At 34.0% G+C, this 25,059-nt stretch overlaps 1 protein-coding gene across 1 annotated transcript in view; it reads right to left on the reverse strand.

Annotated features, from left to right (window-relative positions):
- Positions 1 to 13,117: 13,117 nt before the first annotated feature.
- col7a1l (collagen type VII alpha 1-like) overlaps positions 13,118 to 25,059 on the reverse strand; it is a 116,628-nt gene continuing 104,686 nt past the window's right edge. Inside the window, exons 100-106 of the mRNA XM_041256244.1 lie at positions 23,487 to 23,564; positions 23,049 to 23,102; positions 18,267 to 18,315; positions 16,465 to 16,700; positions 15,063 to 15,132; positions 14,419 to 14,604; positions 13,118 to 14,085 (exon numbers count right to left, since the gene is read on the reverse strand). Of these exons, the coding sequence (XP_041112178.1) occupies positions 14,069 to 14,085; positions 14,419 to 14,604; positions 15,063 to 15,132; positions 16,465 to 16,700; positions 18,267 to 18,315; positions 23,049 to 23,102; positions 23,487 to 23,564 (690 nt within the window). The 3' untranslated portion in view covers positions 13,118 to 14,068. The remainder of the gene's footprint in view (positions 14,086 to 14,418; positions 14,605 to 15,062; positions 15,133 to 16,464; positions 16,701 to 18,266; positions 18,316 to 23,048; positions 23,103 to 23,486; positions 23,565 to 25,059) is intronic.

The raw sequence follows: 25,059 nt of genomic DNA on the forward strand, positions 1-25,059 counted from the left end.
TAATTATTGAAATAAAGTGCTAAATAAAGTAATACAAAACAACGTATTAGCAATATCACTTACTGTAGTTAACAAACCAGTGACAATTAAAAACATATAATGTTATTATATCCCCTCTTCAAAAATGAAACCAACCAAAAAAAAAAAAAAAACATTTATAAAAGCAGGCAATCTACACACATATAGCAATCACATTTGAATAATAGTATCTTACCTGGTTTCTGAAAAGTATACCAATAAAACTTTGTTATTTCAGTTTCTCTAAAGCTAAAACAATCTGTCTAAGTTTTGTAATCCCCTCTTCTTTAATTCGTAGTCTTATCTCTGTTTAAGCCTTCCCCGCGCTCCTATATAAAAGTGTTTGATCACGCGATTCAATCGTAGTTCCAGACGAACGAGACTCATTTAGAAATGATTTCATTAAAACTCAATCATCTGCGCTGGGTAACGTCACAGGTTTGACATTTTTTGCATTTCTCCAGTGAGGACGCGAGATTCATATTAACCACACAAAACCCTACGCTGCATTTAGGGTCAAATTCTTAACGCATTCTTTGCAAGTTCTAATACACGAAGAAACTAGCTGATGCTCAGCACCACAAAGAAGTACACATGCTGGTTGGAATAGCTGTGCGACTTATCAGGCAGAAAACGATAAAATGCAGCATCTCTGACTCGTAACATGTTAACTAGTAGTAAACCCTCTGGATGCTGAATGGATAGCTACCATGTCACCTCACCGTATACTCCGGGTATACTTACCTTATCTCGTTTATGTATACAGTACTGTTAAATTAATAAGGACATGCTCTATATCGAACACACTTTGAAAGATACGGTAATCTAAAAAACCATATTCCATTCACTTTTGGTCAACGCTATGCACTCTAAAACAAGTGCAGACTATATAAAATAGTTTTTATTGGCATATGATTATTTAGATGAATCTATACAAGCTATTTAATGGTATGACGTTTAAAACGTGTTGTCACCATTAGTTAACAGTTCAGAAAAGTATTCTTTATATACAGAGGTAGGATTTTATTTTCTTTTTTACTGTTTATCTGGTATGCGTTATAGTGAAGACACGGACTGTTGAATGGGAATGATGCGTGCTGTCAGTCATTTAGCCATGCTGCTGGTGCGACCTGGGCATAACTTTAGGGTTATTAGTTTTTGCTCAGGAAGCAAAAATAAAGCAAGTTGTGTTTTTGTTTTATTGTTATACGCGTTTCATTTTACAACTGTAGACTTACTTTCTGTTGATGGACGTTGGGTCAGTGCCTAATATCTTTGGTTCGCTTTTTAAATAAATACAATATTTCATTTATAGGTGGCATTCATATTTGTTTGCATAAAAACAGAACAGACTATGTGTTTTATTCTAATTACTGCTTGGAGAGTAACTGAAGGGCTCCCCAGGAACTGTGCTTACACTTATATATGAGTAATAATAAAAATAATAATAATAATAATAATAATAATAATAATAATAATAATAATAATAATAATAATAATAATGATGATGATGATGATGATGATGATGATGATGATGATGATAAATATATTTTACCTACATGTGGTATATTTGGAAACAAAAAACGGAAGACATATTTACAGTGAGTGATTTTGCAGATGACCTTTGCTCAGGTAGTCAAGAAAAATAGCACATTGTTCCAAGTGGAAACCCCCTCCCCAGACTGTACTACCACATGCTTGAAAATTAACAGGACCATATGGCAAAATCTCACAGTGCCAGAGAATGAAAATACAAACACTAAATCTCCATTGTATGTTACAATTCTATTATAAGGAAAACCAATGCATCAAACTTTCTGTACTTATAAAATGTTAATTTAGTGTTAATTTAGACTTCCAGCTGGTGAAAATGCCAAATAAGATGAGATTCTTTCAGTGGAAGAGAGTACATGGAGAATAAATAACACTTTATAAAGCAAAGATTAAAAAGCTATGATTAACATTGAAATTGACTACATGTGGCCAGGAAATCAAACATTTAATAAAGCACCCACATATCCATCGCCCACCAGAAACTGTGAATTCCAGTTTAACAAATAGCAACGTAAAGACTGTTTTTATGTCTATTGCCCTTTTAAAAGAAAATGACTGATACTGTGCATCTGTCCATGCGTGTGCTGAGAACCTTAAGGGATCTGCTCAGCACTCTCCTAGCAGGTTGACATTCCTTAATTAGTGTCTGTCTGCAACAGGTAGCCTAAGTAGGGTGAAGAGTCGGTAGACTTGCTTATTTCCTAATCAAATTGAAACCACATGCCGTTTTCTTAAACTATGATAGTACTTGTTTTGGAAGTCATTCATTTTAGGGCTAAGATCCTCTGACAGTTTCCTTTACTTTCCCATGAGATTGCTTTTCCTCTTTCTAGTTAATGAATGGGTTCTGAGGGACATTAACTAAGTAAGAATTTTAAAAAGTATTTAATAAAACCAGAGAAATTCCTCATGTCCTGTGAGAACAGAAACAGAAACTATACCAACTCAATATGACTGTTCCACAGGATAACACATGTTGAAATACAGTACTAAAAGAAATTAGTACATTTCTATACTTTGACAAAACTCTTCATCAATTTTGCTATTTTACAGCAAACAGTTTAAATCCACTTCCAGGAAGCATGGTCATTATAAAAGGTTTATCTGTATTTCCTCCACGTGAAAGGAGCAAAGCCAGTTTTCCTAAAGAAGTTGCTGCTTGTTACTTCTTGCTGACACACACCCCCAGATGTATCCACAGCTTCATACATTGAAAACAGTATCAACCTATTCTCAATGGAACCATTATGCTGCTTCCAGCTTTGTGCTTTGCAAGTATATTGTTTTCAGTGTCAATATTACATGTTTTTCCTATTGCCATTCGTCCAGATAGTGTGTATTGGTATATGCAATACTGCTTGTTTGTTTGTTTAATGTTGTAAAAGACCTTTATTGAAACAAAACATATTTAAAAATACAGTTTATGGAAAAAAAGACATTTCATACAAAAATCACAGACTTCTCATGAGTTAAAAATCATAAAGAAATGAGGGCAACGTGGTTAAAATCTTACTAATGATTTGCATTGGAGTTTAAGACCTTACAGCAGTCAACCTTATAAAGAGTTGTTGCACATAGTTGTGACTCCAACTTGTTTAATAGGAATAGTGGACTATTAATTAATGAATGTGTTTAACTATAATTATTTCAACAGTCATTTTCTCCATGTGTACATAGTTTTAAATATCTTTTTAAACACAATCATTTTTTTTTTTTTTTTTTTTTAACCACAAGGGAGGTATAGGTCTGTATAATACATATTTAATCATCAAGATTATTAAAATCCGATTATACAGCATACAAATACAAACAGTAGTCATATTGTCAAGTCCTGATACTAATTTGCATATGTAACCCTAAATTTGAATCTGGGATTGACAGGAAAATGACTCTGTCTGCCCCAGTTAGGATTGTGAGCTGGCAGAACTCGATCTCTCCAGCTCACACCGATGGTGGGATCTACCGAATGAGCATCCACTGCTAAGGATGAAACATAACAGGTATTTTATTAAAGCACTGTTATTGAAGCCACTTCTTCCAAATTAAACATTTTCAATAAGATATACGTATACTGTAATATCACACCTAATTACTAAAACTTAAAATGAACCACAGTATAGGGCAATTGATTATCATGCAGAACATAACTTGTCTGTACAATGTAGAAGTGTTGGTAGTAAGTTGTTGGCTTTTGTGGTTGTTATCTAAATATGGCAGTATTACTTTTTAATGACATACAACTCTCTTGAATAAATGAAGGCAACAGGCAAACATGTACACATATTTAGCATCTCAGTAGTTAAGGTGCTAATGAGCAAGGATTTTAAACTGCTTTACTCTCATTATTGACTTCACTAGCCATCGGAGAGATGGCCTAATTGGTGCCTAATTCTCCTAATTGGTGCAGGCTATAGTGAGTCATAACTCTGTTATTGTTGTACTTAACAAATAAAGTCACGCCAGGCCTGTTTCTGTTTTTGGAAATGGAACACTCCTAAACATCATTGTATTTTGCTTTTGACAAGTGAATTATGATAATTTGGGAAGGTGGCAATTATTAATTTAATAATGTATACATAATGGGTCACATCTAAAGCCATAATTCTTATGCTTTTGGGAATGGATAGTGAACTTTTGTTTAGTCATTTGTTTGTTTTTTTGTTTATTGGGGATATACAAGCTATAGCTTTGCAAGCTTAAACTGCTCTTCTACACATCAAGTGTATCACCTCCCTACCAATCACTGCACTGCATCCTACAATTGATGGCTTGTTTCTTTGGTATTGAATTGTCCCTGTTTGTATTAATTCTTTGTATTTTATTGAATTGAGATAGCTTTCTCTCAAAACAGCACTTTGAAATACTGTACTGGCACACTTACAGTACAGTATATCATTGTTGTGACCACAAGAGGGAACTGAGACCTCTCTAAAGAGCACTTTTAAAAAGATGTTTTAAATTAATGGCCTTTGGCTTAGGTGCTAAAACAAAACACTATTCACCTAAACAAATGGATTACTGATGTAGAAACAGATTGACAGACACGTTAAATATTAACCCTAATTCCTGTATAATTAAGAAACAGCAAGGATGTTTACAGAGGTGCAGGAAAGAAGTTTAAAGAGAAAGTAGTGGGGATCCTGAAAAATATAGTGTTGCACATCCCCACATGTTGCTACAACTATGTAAATAACGTACCTGTCATTTTTCTTTTCATTAACATCCTGACCACTTTGTACACTTCTAACTTTAAAGTCTGTTTCAAAGATCTTTTCAAAATGGCCGCTTTAGTGCACTGATAGTGTAAGGATTATTGCCCACATTGTCAAACAGGTAAGACAGCAATAACGATCCATGATGTGATATGCAACAGAAAAGCCAGACCAGTTGTTATGTTATTGGGATTTTTTTTTTTTTTTTACTATTAATCACTCTTTTGCACTGATTTAGAGGACCGATTTCAAACCCCAGTGCATTAGAGCAGACACATACTTGAAAGTTATAAGTGTACAAAGTGGTCAGGATGTTAACAATGAAAATATTAATTACACATATGTTTTTTAATCAGTTGTAGCAACACGTGGGGATGTATAATGCTGAATTTTTCAGAACCTTGCTGCTTACTCTTTAAACTCAAAAATGTACCAGTAAACTGAATTTCAACCTGATCGAAATTTTCGTATACTTCACAGTAGTAAGGTAACAGACACTTTTTAACACTAGAATGACCGTGTTTATAAGCATACCCAGAAGAACCATGACTGGTCAATTTGACCAGCATATTAAAAACAACATAAATAGTATAATGAAAGGACAAACTTAAATATAAGTCATAGTTTTATTCAGGAATGTCATATATAGCATCTACACAACCAAAAAATTGTAAATTAAAGGTCATTTGAACAGAAATGTGTTTATATACAGACATATTACATAAAACACAACCTCAAAAGACTGTAAAAAATTAAATAAACAAATATTTGAAAATACATTTGTGTATATACAGGTATATCGTGTACATACAAAACTGTACAACAGAAACAATGTAAATAAGTATACTTTTTTTTTTTTCTTTTTTTAAATAAATAGGTTTGTATTGCCTACATAACAAAGCACATATACAGTGGCTCTCAAAAGTATTCCTCCTCCTTGGACTTTTCCACATTTTATTGTGTTATAACATGGAATCAAATGGATTTAATTAAGAGTTTTTGCCACTGATCAACACAAAAAAAGTCCATAATGTCAAATTGAAAAATAAAATCTACAAATTGTACAAATATAAAACAGAAAATACTTGATTGTATAAGAATTAATCCCCTTTGCTATGACACACAACCAATGAGAACAGTGATGCTGTTGCTATACCAATCAAAACCCCCTTCTTCTTCCTCTCAATATTCGGTGGGAACATTATGATTCAGCAGCTTGTTATTTGCTCCTGTCAATGCCTTTACAAAGCTTTCTAAAAGTTGTGAATACCAATATTAATCCCTGACTGTAGAAAAGTACATTTACTTCTACCACTGTATGAAACAAGCTAATTCACTTTTATAGACTTTTACCTGAGGTTTCGGACTACCTAATGTTAATTTAAGTAAGCTAGTTTAGGACTAGTGTTAATCAGGGTCTGTGAAACCAGCCCATAATGTTTTAAACCTGGTTTAGACTGGTCAATATTTTATGGAATAAGTCATTTTTTCTCCTTGTTCAATGGAAGCAATTATCACCTAGTTTAAGTTATTACAGAGGAGGTTATCTGATTTATCAGCAACCTTTGTTTCATGAATCACATGTAAGATGCAAATTAGATGAATAGTATAATCTAAACAGCTTTACTATGGTAACTACTGGAACCTTGCCAATGCCTATGTACTAAACTGTTATTATGTGTAAATAAAAATGAATACGCCCTCCATAGCACTGTCAATAGGGTGTAGGGGTGCCATGGTCAGTCAGGATATGATGTGACAAGGCTGCGGTGTTTCAGTTATTCTAGAGGGATACATGACCAATCCTCAATGGTTAGCTCCTTTTATTGGGTTTGTGGGAGTGTAAATCTGCAGCAAAGTCAGCTTACTAGAATGACCCTCAATGAAACATCAGTATTTGTGGATTCTCAACTGCGGAAGCAAATGTTCCTGATTTATTTTGCCATTCACCTTTAACTTCTTATTTTAAACCAAACTATTTGCACTGCTTTCAGCAAATCATACCAAATATATTTGTCATTCAGATGAGCTAAGCTAATGAAATAACAACAGTGAGGGTGAGTAATTGATAAAGGGAGCCTGACATCAGTGTAACAGCTCACAAACATTCCTTGACTAGATTTAACTACTCTCTTATACATCTCTGGCAATGAAATGCTTGCAAACTCACTGCACTCATTAAAGAAAACCAATCTTCCATTATATTTTCCAGTGCAAAGAATAAATTAGTTTTTCTACCAATTATTAGGAAACATTTCACTCTTAATTTCAATATAACAGTCTGCTTAGATACTGAATAGTGAAGGTTTGTTTGGAGAATGTGCTTGTTAAAATGCACTCTTGTGTAGTTTTATCTATGTTAGATTTCTTATTATTATTTTAATTTTGCTATTTGCTTATTTACTTTTACCGTTGAAGCTACAGGAAGCATAACATTTTGCAGTCATTATAGTCTTTAATGTTTAAAGATTTAGCAATTCAACTATTATATTTTTCTACAATAAATACACAGTGTTACATTATTGTATCTGAACTATTATGTATAATTTTATGTTGATATCAAATTTCATGCATTTAATCAAGCCATAAACCAGTTATTGCTTTAAAGCCAAATTTTTATATTCAATGACTAACACTTAGCTTAAGCTTCTTACCTTTCATTAGAAGAAGTTCTATTTTGGTCACTGCTGCTTAGCAACAGACAGAGACATTTGTTTTGTTCTGTTTTGTTTTTTACACATTTTTTATTTGATAACCTGTTCCAGGTTATTTTACTTATTTTAAATTCCAAATGGCTGCAGCTGTTTTAATATTTTGGAACACATTTGCTTTGTTTTGTAATCAGAATGACAAACGTGAGAAGGGGTTCTTAAAACAATGCTTTCCTGTTTTCATATATCACCAACCTACTAACCTGCTTTGAGGTTGTGAAGCATAGGTTGCTGCGATAAATTTGAATATCAAAATGGCCGCTTCCAAATTAGCCAAAATTGACCTAAACATAAAATTGCTTTTTACGAAAACCATGTAGCCGACTAACTCTAAACTTGGTAGGCATCATCTGGGGAACACTAGAACACAAATATAGCAAAATGGTGTTCTTGGGAAAAACACTGTTTGACCAACAAACTCCAAACTTGGTAGTTATTGTCCCAGTAACAATAGAATACAAATATGTCAAAATGGTTATGTTTTATAAAAGAAGATGGCTGCCAGGTGTAAGTTTACGTCTGAAATTTAAAACTGCCTCGGTTGACAAGCGGTTTACTTGACTAACTCAAAACTTCACAAGCATCATCCTTGACACTGTAGCAATACAACTGACTTTTAAGAAACTTGTGTTAAACTGAAATGGCCATATGATGCATTGCTTCTTGAAACCTCACAAAATCATCTTCTTTGGAACCATTGAAGTGATTGATCTGACACTTGGCATATGTTATCACCATCCAAACCTGCTTGGAAAGCAGAAGTTGCTGTGATACAATTCAATAGTAAAATGGCTTTGCCACAAATTTCACCAAAACGTGCCCTTAACAGCAGACTGCTTTTATTTGAAAACCGTCTGACCAACAGACTCCAAACTTGGTAGGCATCATTTCGGTGACAGCCGAATACAAATATGTCCAAATGGTTATGTTTCATGAAACAATATGGCTGCCACTCCTACATTTTTTTTTCTTATATTTAAAACTGCTTCAGTTTAAAAACGGTTCAATTGATTAACTCCAAACTTAAAAACCATCATGCCTGTGTCGGTAAAATTTACATTTTAAAAAATGGCATTTATGCGTTAAACAAGATGGCCGTCTGATGCATTTTTGAAAAAAAAAAAACTTTAAAAATCTTCATCTGTGGAACAGTTGAAGTTGCTGATTTTAAACTTGGCACATTGAGAACTAAACACGCTTAGACGTGTACTGATACTGGAGCTCTAGCTCAGTTCTAGTTATTATTATTATTATTATTTATTATTATTATTATTATTATTATTATTATTATTATCATGGTGATGATTCCCTGTGTGTAGAGCTTGTATGAGTTTACTGACCAGCCAACACAACTACTACTTCTAATATCTCATAAACCATTTAAGTGGGAAACTTCATATTTTCAGTATTAGCAAAATCCTAACACCCTTCAAAATTGACCTTTGACTTGTGCTCTTTTTGATTTCCAGATGATAAAGACCCAGCGCTTCGCTTGAACTCAGTTCACATAGGTTCTCTATTCTGTGATTCCTGGGTCAAGTTAGATTGTAGGCCTTGCAGTGTAGAAACCAACTGAGTTAGTGGCTTTGTATTTGCAGTGCTATAGAAACCCTGTATCTGACTTAATATAGTTGTCATATGTCAGTTTTGAAGTTTCAGCTGCATAGAGACAGTACACTTTGAGCTAGTTTGGTACACTGCTAAATTGTATAGTATACTTCAGAAACTGTTTTAAAAAGTTACCTTGAATATATTGAAATGAAATAACAATCAAGTTTAATGAGTAGAGCATGTAGGCTGAAAGCAGTAAAAACTCCTTAAGCGTGAAAAATAGACAATTACAATTACTATAGATGTCTTCTCTTTTAAGGGAGTAGGTGGGAACCGTACATAATAATCTGTATTAAATGATTCTTCAAATACTTACTTCTGTAATGGAGGTTGTAACCAGAAGACAAAGGAGAAAAACTCACAAACAAGAGTGCAATTGTTTTATTTTTCTTGATTACACATAAAAAGAATGGATTCAATATTAGAAACACCTATGACATGGCACACACTTGTAAATGAGCTTCCCTTGTACTATGGAAAGCATTCCTGACATGTATTCTGTCATATAAAAATCCCTCTTACAAGTCAGTTGCATTCATGAGGGGCTACACAGCAGATCTGGCAATCTTTAATAGAGGGCTAACACCCTGGAGCATAAACAGTAAGTGGAATACTTTGGATAGCTGATGACAGCTGTGGCAGTGAGGGTTGTGGTGGTGACGTCAGACCAGGGAAATTAATCCAAAACACAAGCGTACGGGGCAAAACTGAGGCCCTACGACACTCGGTGTTTTATTAATTAAACTAAAATAAAGAGTTTAAACAAAACACAAAGAAATGGGCACATTAGCCAAAACAAAATAAATACTAACAAATAATCCTTTTTATAAAACGTGTACCTTGGTTCGCTTTCTGACAGCTCTCGCTCTTAACTCTTAATTCTCAACTCCCATAATGAGCTGAAGTGAGTCTTTTTAAATACTGTGGCTGGAGCCTTGATTACCCTTTAAACAATTATGCAATTAAGATCTCAGTCACATTCCCACTGGCTTTACTGGGATGGTGATTTAACCCAATCCAAACCAACTACGTTTTACAGGATGGGCTTTTTGCCAGACTCAAATAACAAACAATAACGTCGGGCAGCTTTCATCCACCCGCACACAAACACAACTATAATAAAACAATACAAATAATACAAATGAAAATACATACATATAATAAACTAACATCCACAAGGGGTGGGCACCACGTCACACAGGCTATTAGATATAAGATATAGTACTGTATAATTTGATGTGTCAGATTCACTTTCTGAACAAGTTGTTTGGCAAAACCATGAAAACTGATAGTAACCATAGGAAGTGATATGGTACCAGTTTAGAATGAAGTGTACACATTCTGAAGTTACTGCAGTGCTTGTAAAATGTACATATCCTCAATTTAAATAAATCCAAACAAGACCAAAAAGAAATTCAGCGCTATGTTACAGGGAACCAATGCAAATGGTAAGAAGAGATAAGAAACATAATTTGAAAGCCTTATCATTCCTTAAACTATTTGTGCTTTAGTTGGCTTCGCTGCAGGTAATAGGTCTCATGCGTGGGACAGGCATCTCCTCCCCTTGTCCTCTGATAGGGATATGTAATCTCTTGCTGTTGTATCATCTGCACTAAGTCTCCCCCAACTCTGTCTCCTGCTGCTGTGTCATATGCACCACCGCACATCGTAAATGAGTGTCCTACTACAGTACAATGAGAGTAATAGCCCTCATGACATGTTATTACAGACCTGTAAATCAGATCGGACAATAAATAAGTCTGAGCAACTTGTAGGCTTCTATTTAAAATTATAACGAGTCTAATACAGAATACATTGGGGTTCTCCATTAATATATATATATATATATATATATATATATATATATATATATATATATATATATATATATATATATGCAAAGAAGTGTTTTTTTTTTTTTTTTTAAGAAAGTGTATTTATTGCCAAGTTGATGATGTTCAGCATTTCAAACATAAGCAGACAATTCAAACAACATCTTCAGTGCCAATACACTAACTTCACAGAACCCAACTTGATTGGAATTCATCTATTATAGAAAACTATTTTGTTGCAATATATGTATTATACTGTACATTTTTTAAGGGTTAAAATAAAGAGGCAAGGAGAAAAGATTAACCAAAAAACAACAAATGCATAAATAAATATAATAAAAAAATACACAAAAACACAACATATGAAAAGGGCTCATCTGTTGTAAGCGTTCAAACAGATCCTGAATAAAACCCAAATGTATTTTCCTGTACATAAACCTGATTCAGCTTATTATTATGTATTACTTGATGTTAGTGTCTATTGCATAGACTGTGGTTAGAAATAGATAGGCGTGTTTAGTGTGTGTGGGGAGAGGGTTACCTAGGCACCTTAACTGATTTCTCATTGTCTCTTTAAACTCACAAAACTTTTTCTTGTGATGTTCAAGCAAGTGTACTGCTTTCTGAGCATGATGGCTGTTTATATCTTCTCATTAAACTAATTACTCAAGTGTTCTTTAAAAGTCTGTGGGTGATAAATCTTTTAACTTAACATTTAGCTCATTAAGCCTTACAGCCATATGTTCAATGATTCCCTTGGCACCACATGTCTCTTTCCAGAAGGGTTATAATGAAATGACAAGTGAAATGCCCTGTGCACAGTAACACTCCCTTTGACTTTGCCAATTAAAAGTTGATGAAGTGTTTGTATTTACTTACTCATGTCTATTTCTAACATTTAAGACAATGCAAGTATACTATGGCTGTAATCAAGATTCATAGCTATATGCCTCGCTGTTAAAAAGACCAGCAACATACCTATTCAAGGACAGAGTGTCACTTTATGGTAAAATTGTAAACTAACCCATTATCATAAAAAAAAGTTAGTTTGTACAGAGCAGCACCAGTACTGCAAAAAAAGACATTTTACTTGAGCTATACCACTATGCTGTATAGTAGCATATTCATATGTACATATTAATATTATGACCTAACTGCTTATATAAAGAAATACTTATAAATTACAGTACCATAAAAAAATATTGCTAGAAATTGTATTATTATTAAAATTATTATTAAAAATGGATTTATTTATTTATAATTTGCAATACAATTACCGGGAGACATATTAATCCTCTTTTTAACATCTTAAAATAATGTAGCCTATATAAAATAAAAGCTTATTGACCCCTGCTCGAAATTGTAAGAGAAACTAAAAAAAGCCCCCCCAAAAAAACAAACGCTAACCACTGTAATAGTATAGACTATTCCCATGTATTCAGTCCACGAATATAATCAATTTACAACTTTTATGAAACCTAATTGTTACCAAACTGATTTAGAAAAATACAGGTACACCATTTAACTCAATAGCAGAATGTAATTAAAAACTTGTCAACGGCTAAACGCACTCAGGGTCAGAAGTTCAGACCGATTTGATTATAGATGATGTAAGGTGCCCCAATCTCTGTCTGTGAATGGGTGTGCTTCATTGGTCTTCAAGGGTGAGACCTGTGACTATGAACCTTTGTGAGCCCAAACTGTTAACCAATTCTTTTGTACTAAAAAAAATATATTATGAAAAACAAAAGACAGATTTGGAAACCCATAACATGAATGCCATGTAGGTAAGAGAGTAGTGTATATTTGTAATCCATAGAAATTCAACTACCTTGAAGATCCACCACTGTTTAGAATATCACAATAGGCCACAACGGGTTTGTCTTGCTGCTGAGCTAATACACTTGCATCTTTTTTTTTTTTTTTTTTTTACCAGCTGGGATTTTCTGCCAATAGCTAGCCTGCTTCAGGTGATCCTCATTGACGGATGCTTCAAGCCTGCTTGGGCTCTAACCCAAGAACATGGCATCTTGCGCTTTGCATTACGCCTGGCCATCCACTTATGGTGGACTGCTTTGATGTAAAGTACCCATCACAACTACAGTGTATGCATCTCCTGTGGTAAGGTCATTGTGTACAGTATAGAACCCATAAAAGCACACGAGAAGAAAGGTGACATGTTTTTGTTTATTAAATAATTTTCAATATAAAGAGAAATTTGTTGTCCACAATACTTCCTACTCCAAAAGGTAAAAAATAAAACATACAAATAAAAACAGTTTAAATCGCAAAATGAAAAACAAACAAACAAACTAACTGTAAAGCAATCTAACTGTATTTAAACCAAGGAGCCTTTGGCCTTTTCCTGGTTAAACAATCGAATAGGATAAATACATTTGTCAGATCCTTACAGTAATATTCCATATTTTCATTCAGAATTTTTTTTTTAAATCATCAATACAATGACACATTTAAATTCCCAGATATTCTATTACAACTTGTTAATGCAATCTATTTAACAATAAACTTAACATTTTGCATTTGTTAAATTAGCATTAATGTGTCAAATCCATATAGAAATGTAATGCAAATTTGTAATATTTGATCAGTAGAACCCTGTTACCCTAACTTCAAATAAAAATGTAATAATTTATTTCTGAATTTTCAGTGACACTACACAGAAATTGGTGCCAATAGTTTTTGTGTCCACTGACTATATGTGTAGTACCTTTATAATTACAAATGTGTATAAAAGCAGACCTTTATTTATAAATAAAAAAAAAGGAAATTCTGAGACAGAACACATTTTTTGTATATAAAAAAAAATCAGACAATGTAGAGAGGGGTCACAAACAGCCACAACATATGCTGTAGTGGTTTATGGAGCTTGGAATACTGACTATATACAGATGAGCAATGCATGTTTCAGCACTTGTTTTACTTGTATTTTATATTATGTGGAAGTTATTTCAGGTGTTACAGCAGCCTTGATGTGCAGTGCTATCAGGAGATGTTGTTTTATGATACCGACGGTCTTTAACACATTGACTCCCTTATTATTCCATACCACTTTAACATCAATAAAGCAGATATCATAATTGCTTGATAAAGTGATGAAGCTGGAACCCGATCACCTTCCAGGCATGTCTGTAAAAGAAACACAGCATTTCACTGAAATCATAAAAATAAATCACAGCTCGCATTTCCAATATTCAGATACACTGATTGGGGTTATTATTGTTTTTTCAATCTGTTTTATAACGAATCACTAATTTTAAAAAAAAGTAATGTTTTGTTTTTGAAGGATTATAAGGGAAATATATGTTTAGTTCTAAAGCTAGCTGATGATTCATTGGATTATAATTAAGGAAGATGGATAGCATTTTTATTGCTAGATCTAATGTACTAAACTTGATTTACAGTAGCTTCCACATATGCTTCATGTTCTCAGCTGTTGGAGTGTTGTTAATCTGGTCTTACCTCTTTTTCCCTTCCTACATTGTAAATCACATTCTTGTTTGGATGTGAATCTATTGCTGTTCCCTCCACAACCTCCGTACACAAAGGGCCTGCACTCATTTGATTTTGGGTGGTAATACCAGAGTAGAGTATAATGGAAGCAAGACCCCTCATTCATAGGTTGATTACAAGGGTGTATAAAAATTCCTGTATGAAAGAACATTTAGAAAGGTTTAATTATCATTTTGATAGATTAATGAAACATTATATAAGATATAATAACAAGCATCTGATTAATTGATCCTAACAAAATGTACACGATATCCTTGTTGGAAATTCCAGCTATGACTAGACTGGCTTTGAAGCTTCTGTATTTTAACTGGACAACTGATGTTTAAAAAAGTCAAATAAAGCCAATTAACTGTCTACTTGCTTTAAACTTGCTTTTGCAATATATAGATAGATAGATAGATAGATAGATAGATAGATAGATAGATAGATAGACAGAATGTTTTAGCTGTAACCTGTAACCTTTTGCAACAATGCCATTAGTTTGACAGGTTTAATACATAAGTATTTAAAAAGGATTTTCTGTGCTAAAACAATACATCTTTCTTATTTTGAGTATAAGTTCAACACATTAATGTTAATAGGCGACATTTTACCTGTTAAGAGGCTCTGAGCTAGCCGCTTCTTCCTCTGAGATTGTTCCATTATCAACTCATTTTCTGAACCGGCACACAAATTCATTTAATAGGGATAATGAGGAATGCATATTAAATAAATTGACACTTTCAATATTGTCCATTACAGACTCACCATGACTCTCCCAAGATAACAAGTACTTAATAAATGTCATGGAAATGTCTGCAATGTGACACTTACTCCAAGATAATTACTGTACATTATTGTGAACTGAATCCTTTATAAGTACTCATTTTGTAAGGTTGTCAGATTATTCATTTATTCTACAGTACCTGTGTGCTGATAATAGTGTCCTTAGTCTGATTTATAAAAGGGTGCAAAACACAGAAACACAAGTTTATTTAACTGATTAAAGTTGAGTTATTGACATGCAATTAGAATTTTGAATTCATAATTTGTTTCTAAAACGTTATACAGATAATTAACAAGAAATGTGAACTTCAAAATCCAAACATATAGACATTATACAACTACCCTTTCACAGCAGGAAGTTACAGGAGTTTATAACCCTGTCTCAGGTTGATATATAGCTTTTCTTTTGAGGGTAAGAGCAGCTGTGCTTTCCATCCCTTTGATCAGTCTGATCGACACTTTCATTATTCAAAATAATCTAAAATCACCACTGAGTAGGAAGTTACTTCATTTAGATGTTAATTTATAATACAGCAGTGAAACTTTGATACTGCCTCATTCAGTAAAAAACAAACAAAAACATTACCACTACTTAAATCAAAATAATTAGATTTGCTTTTGAGATCAGAACTTGAAATCCCTAATAAAAACTTTTCCCTGTGCAGGTAAGAATGTAAGAATCCTGGGGAATAGTGACACATGCTTGTAAGAGACGTTTTCACTGAGCAATTAAATAAAATCCCCTAGATGGGTACCAGGCAGCCAAACGGAAAGGAGGGGAATGCCAATTCCTCACTGGTGATTGTTATTTCCTATGGTGTGTGCATTTTTAATTGGAACTCTGTTCAGTCCAGGGCTAACGTTTGCTTTGTGTATCATAGTATTAGTAGCAACCACACGATCCCCAAGCAAGCATCTTAAACACTGCACAAACAAGCAAGCCTTCTGCTCCATATTAGCATCTTCTACAGTTATGAACAATCTGCCCTCCCCCTTGACCTTGGTGATATATGTATTAATGTAAGATGACAGTGGCTGAGGGTGCACCCATTCAAGCACCTTCAGAAACCTATTAACCTTGTTTCACCTGCACGGGTCAGAATATTGGTTAAAGGTGCTATTCAAATGTAAATAAATAAATAAAATCTGTACTAGCAGTACTTCATACAACACTGCTCATTACATGTGCAAAATGCTAAGAAGAAAACCTTTATTTAAGAATGATGTACCTGTTAAATTAGCATGGACGTCAACCTGTTCCGGCTCTGCATTACTCTCCAATGCATTAGGCACACTCTCCTCCTCCTCCTCCTCCTCCTCCTCCTCCTCTTCATCTTCATATTCTTTTTCAGTATCCTTTACAAATGGCTGAATCAGAGTAAGGGACCCTTTTTTCCTTTCCCCAAAATCTGTACTGTGATCTTGGTCTGGGTTGACAGAGTTTACAACTAAAAGAAAGTCTTTCCCTTTGTTGAAAGCAAAGAAATAAATAGAGATGTAGCATTGCAATTGCTTTTAGTTTAGTTCATACATAACGGCTGTTAAGGTCAAAAGTTCTACCAAATGGCTTCCAATGCAATTGTAAAACCCCTGGGAGGAAACTCACAAATTCAAAGCTTTTACTTGGCTTTTACTTTTACTTTACTTGAAACAGGGTATCAATCTTATGTATAGACAGAACATAATCTGTTTACTTATAAAGTAGACAATATGGCTTTTATGTTTATGTACAGTTCTAGATCGTGTATTGATAACCTGATGTTTGAAGTTTTCTATCGTGCCCCACTGCCCCTTTTAAAAATATGCACCCCTTCTACACTGGCGCATACTCAAGACAAACTGTTTTTTTCATGGTAATAATGGCCATGGCACCCATTTATTTATTTATTTATTTATGTAAGGGCCCCCAGAATTGCTAGAGCCCTGACAGAGGTACAAAAAATAACAATTTTGTATGCATTGTTATATTTAATAATACTTCTGCTTCATTGCATCCATACTTTGTAATAGGGAACACCAGATGGTCTAGCCAGTGGTAGTTCCTTTCCTTTTCAGCATGAATCACAGCTGAAAATTATAGCAGATGAAGAATTCCACAAAATAAGCAATTACAGAGAGGCGCAAGTCACTGCTGAGCTGTTTCTGGACACCACCCAACAATTCATGCTGTCCGTATGCTAATGAGGAGATGCCAAGAGAGCTTTGTTTACATTTGCATCTATGTTTTATGGCAATTTTTTTTTTTATTGATATTTAGGATACACAAAGACCCCTTTACTCCATGCTGTATGCAATGTATACCATATGTTGGTTCACTATAAAGAGGTTGTCAAGACAACCATAACCAAGAGAAAGAGCAGAGGAATATAAAAATCCTTTGACTAAAACATGGCTCCACCAGGAGGGAGTGAAATGAAAAATGTTGTTCACATCAAATATTATTTTGTCAGTAGTGTACCCAGATAATTAGTAGCCAAATAAAATTGTGTGTAAATGTATACATATAGTAAAAATTAAGCTTCCATCACTAAGTCAGATCAAAATATATATTGAATAAAATCAAATAGATATGGATACATCGTTGATTTAATTTATTGTATACAGGTCAAGTGGACATGTTTTTGTTTTACCCTGATGTAGGTTGTAATTTCTAGACATGATAAGATTCTGTATAAGCTATACAGAATGTTGTTTCTCAGAACTACCGGTAAATAATACAAATTGGAACTGGTGACTTATTTTAAGTCAGTTGTTTTTTGTTTAAAATATTCTATAAAGTGGGTGAGAATGACAGCAGAGATCATTATGAAAACACGTGAAGTGAGATTTATTTCAGCAGGCTTGTGTTGATACTTACTCTGACATTTAAAAAAAAAAAAAATCTGGTGGTGAGATTAACAGGTAATCATATATACTGGAAGCACCTCACACAACCGTATGTAGGTTTGTGCAGGAAATCAAATTTTTTCAATTTACATCAGCATTACATACAGCACACTCAAATTACCAGCTGTCATTTTATTTTTACTCACCACATTTGTCACTGATCTCTTTCATGATTAGATGCTTTACGTCTTCTTCCTACACCAAATAAGAATACACTGACAAATTATCAAATATGTCAATTAAAACACAAACACGAACACACACACACACACATATATATATACCACACAATGATAATACTGTAGATCTAGGTCCAATGCGTGAAACTTTTATATATATATATATATATATATATATATATATATATATATATATATATATATATATATATATATATATATATATATAAGTTTCACGCGTAACCTCGATCTACAGTATTATCATTGTGTGGTATATAAGTATCATTGTGGGTGGTGCACAGTTAATGAACTGAGGACAGACTACAGTGGTGTTTTCCTTTTTAAAGGACCATTTGCAACAGTGTCATGGCGACAAGCTACTTTTCGCTTCTATAATTACCGGCGGGCCTACTCATTATTCAGGGTTTTGCGTGTAGGCTAACAATGCATGTAGATGACTGCTGTAAACGGCAGGTTAAAAATCAGTGTATTAAGCATATAAAACTCATCTTCACGTAATGCCTAGTTGATATCCTATTGTAAAACCTATTGCTTGCGAAAGTTAACATGAAAATAAAATCTAAAATTAATTATGTTCTGATAAGCGGTGACAAATGGTATCTCTTACGTAGCATCAAATCTAAAAGATTCTCGACCTGGGGACGAATCAGATACACTTATTGAAATAAAACCAGAGGCTGACAGAGCATGGAGACCTGTATTTTTATGATGCTATTTATAGTTCTGATACTTTAACAATTAGACTGCAATAACTGTACAGAATTACAAGAAATAATGTTAGCTAAAAAAAAGAAAACGTTTTTCTATTATAAATATGCTTCTGCAGTAAGATGCCATTATTTCATATCAAATTTTTTATATATTCATCTACAGTGAGAACAGTTACGCCTAAAACAGTTATCTGTCTCAGACACGTCTAACCCTAATAAACCACCTCTGTATAAATGCAGTATAGCATGTATTACAGTGCTACAGTACATACAGTAGTTGTTGAGTCCAACAGGAAGGGCAATTTGAACTGCTAACGATAACTGTAATGCTGCTTTTTGACTGAAACATACCTGTACTGGTTAAGTCACGTCAGTCTTTCTCTTGCATAGTTTTGCCTAATTGTGTCTGTCACTCTATAGATCTCTGCCTGTCACACTCTAAATGGAGAACATGATAACTAGCTTCATTTAGCACAAACATACCAAACATTTATCATATCAGTGTTTCAAATTGATTTAGCTATAATCCAATACATTTTCGCAAATATTTTAACCAGTACATGCACTTTAACATGTTTTTAAATTCTTACTTTTGAGATTACGAGGACCAACTGGTTATAAGTAAGTGGCCACAAGTTACTTTATCCATTTAAGACAACAGCTGGGCATGCTAATTTACTGGAAGGCATGGGTAAAAGCTGGACCAAAACTCAACTAAAACAATGTGAAACATTTTGAAAACTATACCATGCGATTATTCCAAATTAGGACAAAAATCGTGGGAAAAATAATAATTGGACACACTAAATAAAAACAAAATAAATAAAATATCTAATTTGTCATGTAACCTCGACTTTTCACTAACAATATACAGTAGATATGTCTTAATGAAAGTGGTTTTATGAATAACTGATTGTCCCGACGGACAGCTGAGCTTTGTAGAAGGGTAATTCAAGAATTTGTAGCAACCAACAGTGTTTGTTAAATAATTAAATAGCCAGATTTGTCTGTACACATCCACATTGTTTCTGAATTGGTACGTGCCATTTACAGTCTTTCCTTACCTGATGCAAGTCATATAACACTTGAATTAATATGTTTTTATACCACATTACATGACAACCCCCTACTTGTGCTTTAATACCTACAGTGGAATGTCATTTTGTTGTTTTAATACCTCTGAGAATAGTTATGGATGAACAACTTGATTATATGGAGTGACTAATGAGTCATGTTGATTATGGTATAGCCTGAGTGCTTTTCTTAATCTTGTTTCCGAAACTGTGTTTTCCCATTAAAGCACTACAAAACATTTGGTAGAATTTACCAAGCCTTTGACTTCAGTGTCATTTTTTAAAATGAAAACATTCATTCATCTAAAAGCAAATTCATTTGAATGCTGTATTTAGTTCAGGTTTTCTCTTTTCAGAAAAAAAAAAAAACAAACAAAATAACTAGTGCTATTATGGCTGCATCCACACCAGACATGCCTTGGAAACGATCCAAACAAAAGACTGGAAACAAATACATGACCCCGCCAATGCATTCCTATTGGACATAATAGAGATGGGCTGTCCCACTACAAAACAGGGCTTGTTTTGATAAAAGGTTACCACCGTGCCCTCCAGCAACTCCATTGTAAAATAAAGGTTAGACTTGTAATATCTATAGATCAGAGTTAATGAACATCCCTATATATCCAATCGTTTTATTGTTATCATTATTATTCTCTGTAATTGTACAGTTGTAGTCGTAGTATATACAGTATATATTTTTTGTGGTACCAGTAGTAGTAGTGGTCTGATTTGAAGCCCAGTACATCTGTCAGAAGTCAGCTGGACAATAGGGGTCGATTATAGGGTACCAAAGTTAGTCCACTCGATGTGTCTAACTAGTGGATTAAGCAGGTTTAGTCCACTTGATTCTGACAAAACAAGATCCTGATTGCAGCGTACCAAATGATCCTGTTCAGGTGGACTAACTTAGTACTATGAAGTATAAAACTAACTTAGTACACTTGCTCGTCCTACATTTGTACAACACATTTTAACACAAAGACTGCGTCATTATTCTCTGAAATGTCATCTAAAAAAGAGTGAAGTGAAAAGTGAAGCCTTTTGAACCTCAGTCTGAACCCTTTGAAGCATTTGTTCAGTAAGGTTCGCTGGCAGAGTCACAGAACTATCCTTAATAAAATTGACAATTGCACTATGTAATGCTATAATGTACCTTAGTAAATTGTGCTATATTACGCAATTCTTCATTTTCTTAGGTAGACAGTTAATGTATACAGTAGTTTAAATAAACTGCTATAGCAATGAGGTACCCTTTTCCTTTTTGTCTAATTTATTATGATTGTGGAACAAAGTGTTCTGAAGATTAGTTTCGTTTTTTTCATTAAAATATTGTAAAAACTTTCATAAAGTGCGGCACGATAAGATACTGTGTATTTAAATAATAAAAAAGCTTACTTGCCGGTAACCTATTGCTGCTTGACACTGAACGTTAAGTTCTACATTTGTTCAATATCTTCAATGTAGTTTTTTGTATTTTATTTTTATCGAATGCTAGTAATGACAATGTACACCTAAATGTCCAAGTTTGTCTTTACACTTTAAATTGTGAATTTCCATCCGCATTTGTAATGGCTTATTATGGGTTAGTCCTCACTACCAGTCTAACTTGTTCCACTTGTTCAGGTCAGCTAAACCAGTTTTCAGGGTTAGCAGTTTGGTGCACTGCGGTCAGGACTAACTTAGTATACAGCTGCAGGATTTGCTAGATGCATTTTAGTCCACTTTAAGTCGCTGGTACGCTGCAGTAGACCCTTTATGCTTATGCAAAGACCTTCTTGTCATGGATTTGTGCTACAGAACAATTTAGTGAACAAAATGTTATTTATCATAAAAACAAACAAACAAACAAACAAAGTAACTAACCAAATAAATCCATTGTCTAATATTAGATCACATGTTTAAACTGTGAGAATGCGGGACCATTTATTGACCTTTTTTAAAAGCCAGCAAAAGCGCACATTTTTCATTTAAATGCTGGATATGTAGACTGCATGTTTGCTCCGGTTTATTTTTACTTATTAATAAACCTATTTTTATGCAACTTGCATAATTGGAAAGAAAATGTCTCGGTGCTGCTAAGTGCACCACCTGCAAGCCACCCAGGCATTGTCTTTCTCCTGGATGTCTTTGTAATGTTCAATTTGCAATCATATAATAATGAATACTGCTGCACCTCATAAGTTAACTTTTCGTTGTCCGTGATTAACTTGTTTTGAGTCGTGACTTGTTTTGAGTCGTGACATGTTTTGAGCCGTGACGTGTTTTGAGGTGCATGTTTAATGTGTGTCAAGGGTGTTAACCTTGCTTCTGATTGGTCAGTTTCATTCCAGTCACCCAACCTAAAAAAATAAATAGAAACAGGTTCTATTTTAAAGCGACATTGCTCGCTGCAGGTGTGGATACTCCTATTTGACTGCAGTGACTTGTCCAGTGTGGATACAGTTTAACACTTTGAAGGACATCATTCTGTTGAGATCAGCAGATAACTGATAACCACAGTATCAACAGATGTGGGTCGTAGAAATTAAATGTAAGTACAAAATGAGCTCTTTATGAATGAGACATTTTACATCTAATATTTCTTAATTACAAAACTTTTGGGGGGGGGGTATGTATACTGGAATACTGTATAATTGTTCACACACACACACACACACACACACACACCCGTTCTGAAAATAAATTTGTTGTCATGCATAACTACATTATAATCAATGTTATGCTAATAATATCTTCACGCACTGACAAAATGATTCGCATGCTTCTAAACTTATTACTGAATACAGTTTATTAGTTTAGAATTCATAATTCAACCCATTTAACCTTGTCAAATAACTGTTTTCAAGGAATTATTTCATTTGGCAAAAAACTGACATGTTTGTTGTACAGTACCTTTCACAGAGCTTTGGTTACAGTAGAAACTGTAAGATCCCAATACTTACTGAGAGTCCAGGGTCTCCTTTTTCTCCTTTCAGCCCTTCTGGACCCGTTTCACCCTGACAAAACAAGGAATCAACACAAATGAATCAAATTAACAAACAAACAAGCATGTTTACAGTGTGTCACATTATATACTGTATGCCAGCATCATTTCAATTTTTATAGAAATAGAAATGAAAAGAACAATCTATCCCAGCACAATATTTGCTGCTTTGTTAAAATAAACAGCATGCCTGTGTTATGGAGGTAGTTACATAACACAGGTGAAGGCTGGGAGCAAACCAGCTACTTCTGTGCAAAAGAGTCAGACTAGTTTCCACATGCAGTTATAGAGCTAACTGCAATGCATCACAGCACTGCTCGACCACACTCTTGAGAGAATCTTAGTGAAGTTTTCTTTTTTTTTCATTTTGTTTGTGTTTGCAGTGAAGAACGCTCACATATTCTCCTCTTGACCCTGGGGTTCCTGGTTCTCCTCGCTGGCATGGTTTGGCTCTTCCCCTTTTGCCACGATTACCCTGTAAAACACAAAATATATAGAGAATATGATTGTATACTTTCTTTTTTTTATACAATGTGTTGTATATATTAAATACAACTATTAGAGATCTTGCTTTACATTTTATATAAAGTGTTCTGTTTTTAAAATAGCCTTGTGAAAGCACCAGATATTTAAGTAGGGGTAAAACATTACTAATATTATTGCTAATACAGAATTATACAAAATGGAGCATTTATCACTGTCTAAAGATGTAATAACCACAGGAATGCATTAACTATGTTAGTGGTATGAAGTGTATTTTAGTTACAACAGTATCAGAAACATATCAATGTTGCCACTATACGGCAGGCATTTCTGATAGTGCCAAGTAGCTGATTTTCTAAATCTTAGAAACAGACATTTTGAAAGTGGTATGCAGATTATACATGCTTGGAGGATTTTAATATCACAGTCATATGGTGTAATTTTCCCTGAAAATATTGAATATTTTAAAGGGAAGATGACCTTTTTTTTATTTTTCCTGACCTTCCTCAATAGATTCAATATCATAGTTCAAAGCAGAATTTTGCAAAATGCCGCCTTTGAAACTCTGCAAATTTCCATCAAATTAGTACCGGATTTCCTACAGTACAATTATTCCATCTGCCACCCACACAACGATACATACGTTAACTGTGCTATCCCTAATAGATTTTTGTCAATTACTTAGTTTCAAGTAACACATTTTTAATTAGAAGTGTGGGAAGTCAATTCTTTCAATCTGTTTAATTAGCTATATTCTGTTGCCTCATAGAGGAACATTCTTTTTTAATCTTGGCAAACCTTTTAAAGGCTCTAAGAATCCTGTAAAAAAAAACAAAAAAAACCCCAGCATTTTACCTATTCCCCCCTGGATTCTTTCAGTACCTTAGGTCTTCAATAATTACCGTAAAAACTAGGGTATCAGTCGCACTGATGTATAAGTCTCTCCCCCTTTTAAAAAAATACCTAGAAAATAGACTTATACAAAGGTTTTTACAGTATTTCAAATTGATTGACACTGGAGGTACTGAATAATACTACTGTTGGGTTCCAAAACTTTACTCTTCATGAGACATACATTCAGAGAATGAAAATGGCAGTTTTTCGTTTCAGACCCCAGTTCAAACATGAACTGAATTTAATCTTCAGGTTTCATAAAAGTAAACCTGGGTTCTGCTATGGTGTTAGGAATAGCACACCTGATGCTCAAATACAAACTCCACACACAACAAATAATATGTGGGTGCAGTACAGTGCTACATAACTAGATGTATGTGTGTGTGGTAAATCATGGGCCAGCTCTTTCATAGAAAGATCTTTAAACAGATGCCTGCAGTACCACTTACCTGAAGCATCCCATTGTACATGACACATACACTGTCCTGCTCAAAGCACTGAAGCCAAAGTAGATGGGCTATACTTGTTTATCCATGTTAATCTTGATAAATAATTGACCCTACCTCCTGTCAGAGAAATGTAAATTTAATTCA

Source organism: Polyodon spathula, chromosome 7 (genome assembly GCF_017654505.1).
Source record: "Polyodon spathula isolate WHYD16114869_AA chromosome 7, ASM1765450v1, whole genome shotgun sequence".
In the NCBI taxonomy this organism is placed as follows: Eukaryota; Metazoa; Chordata; class Actinopteri; order Acipenseriformes; family Polyodontidae; genus Polyodon; species Polyodon spathula.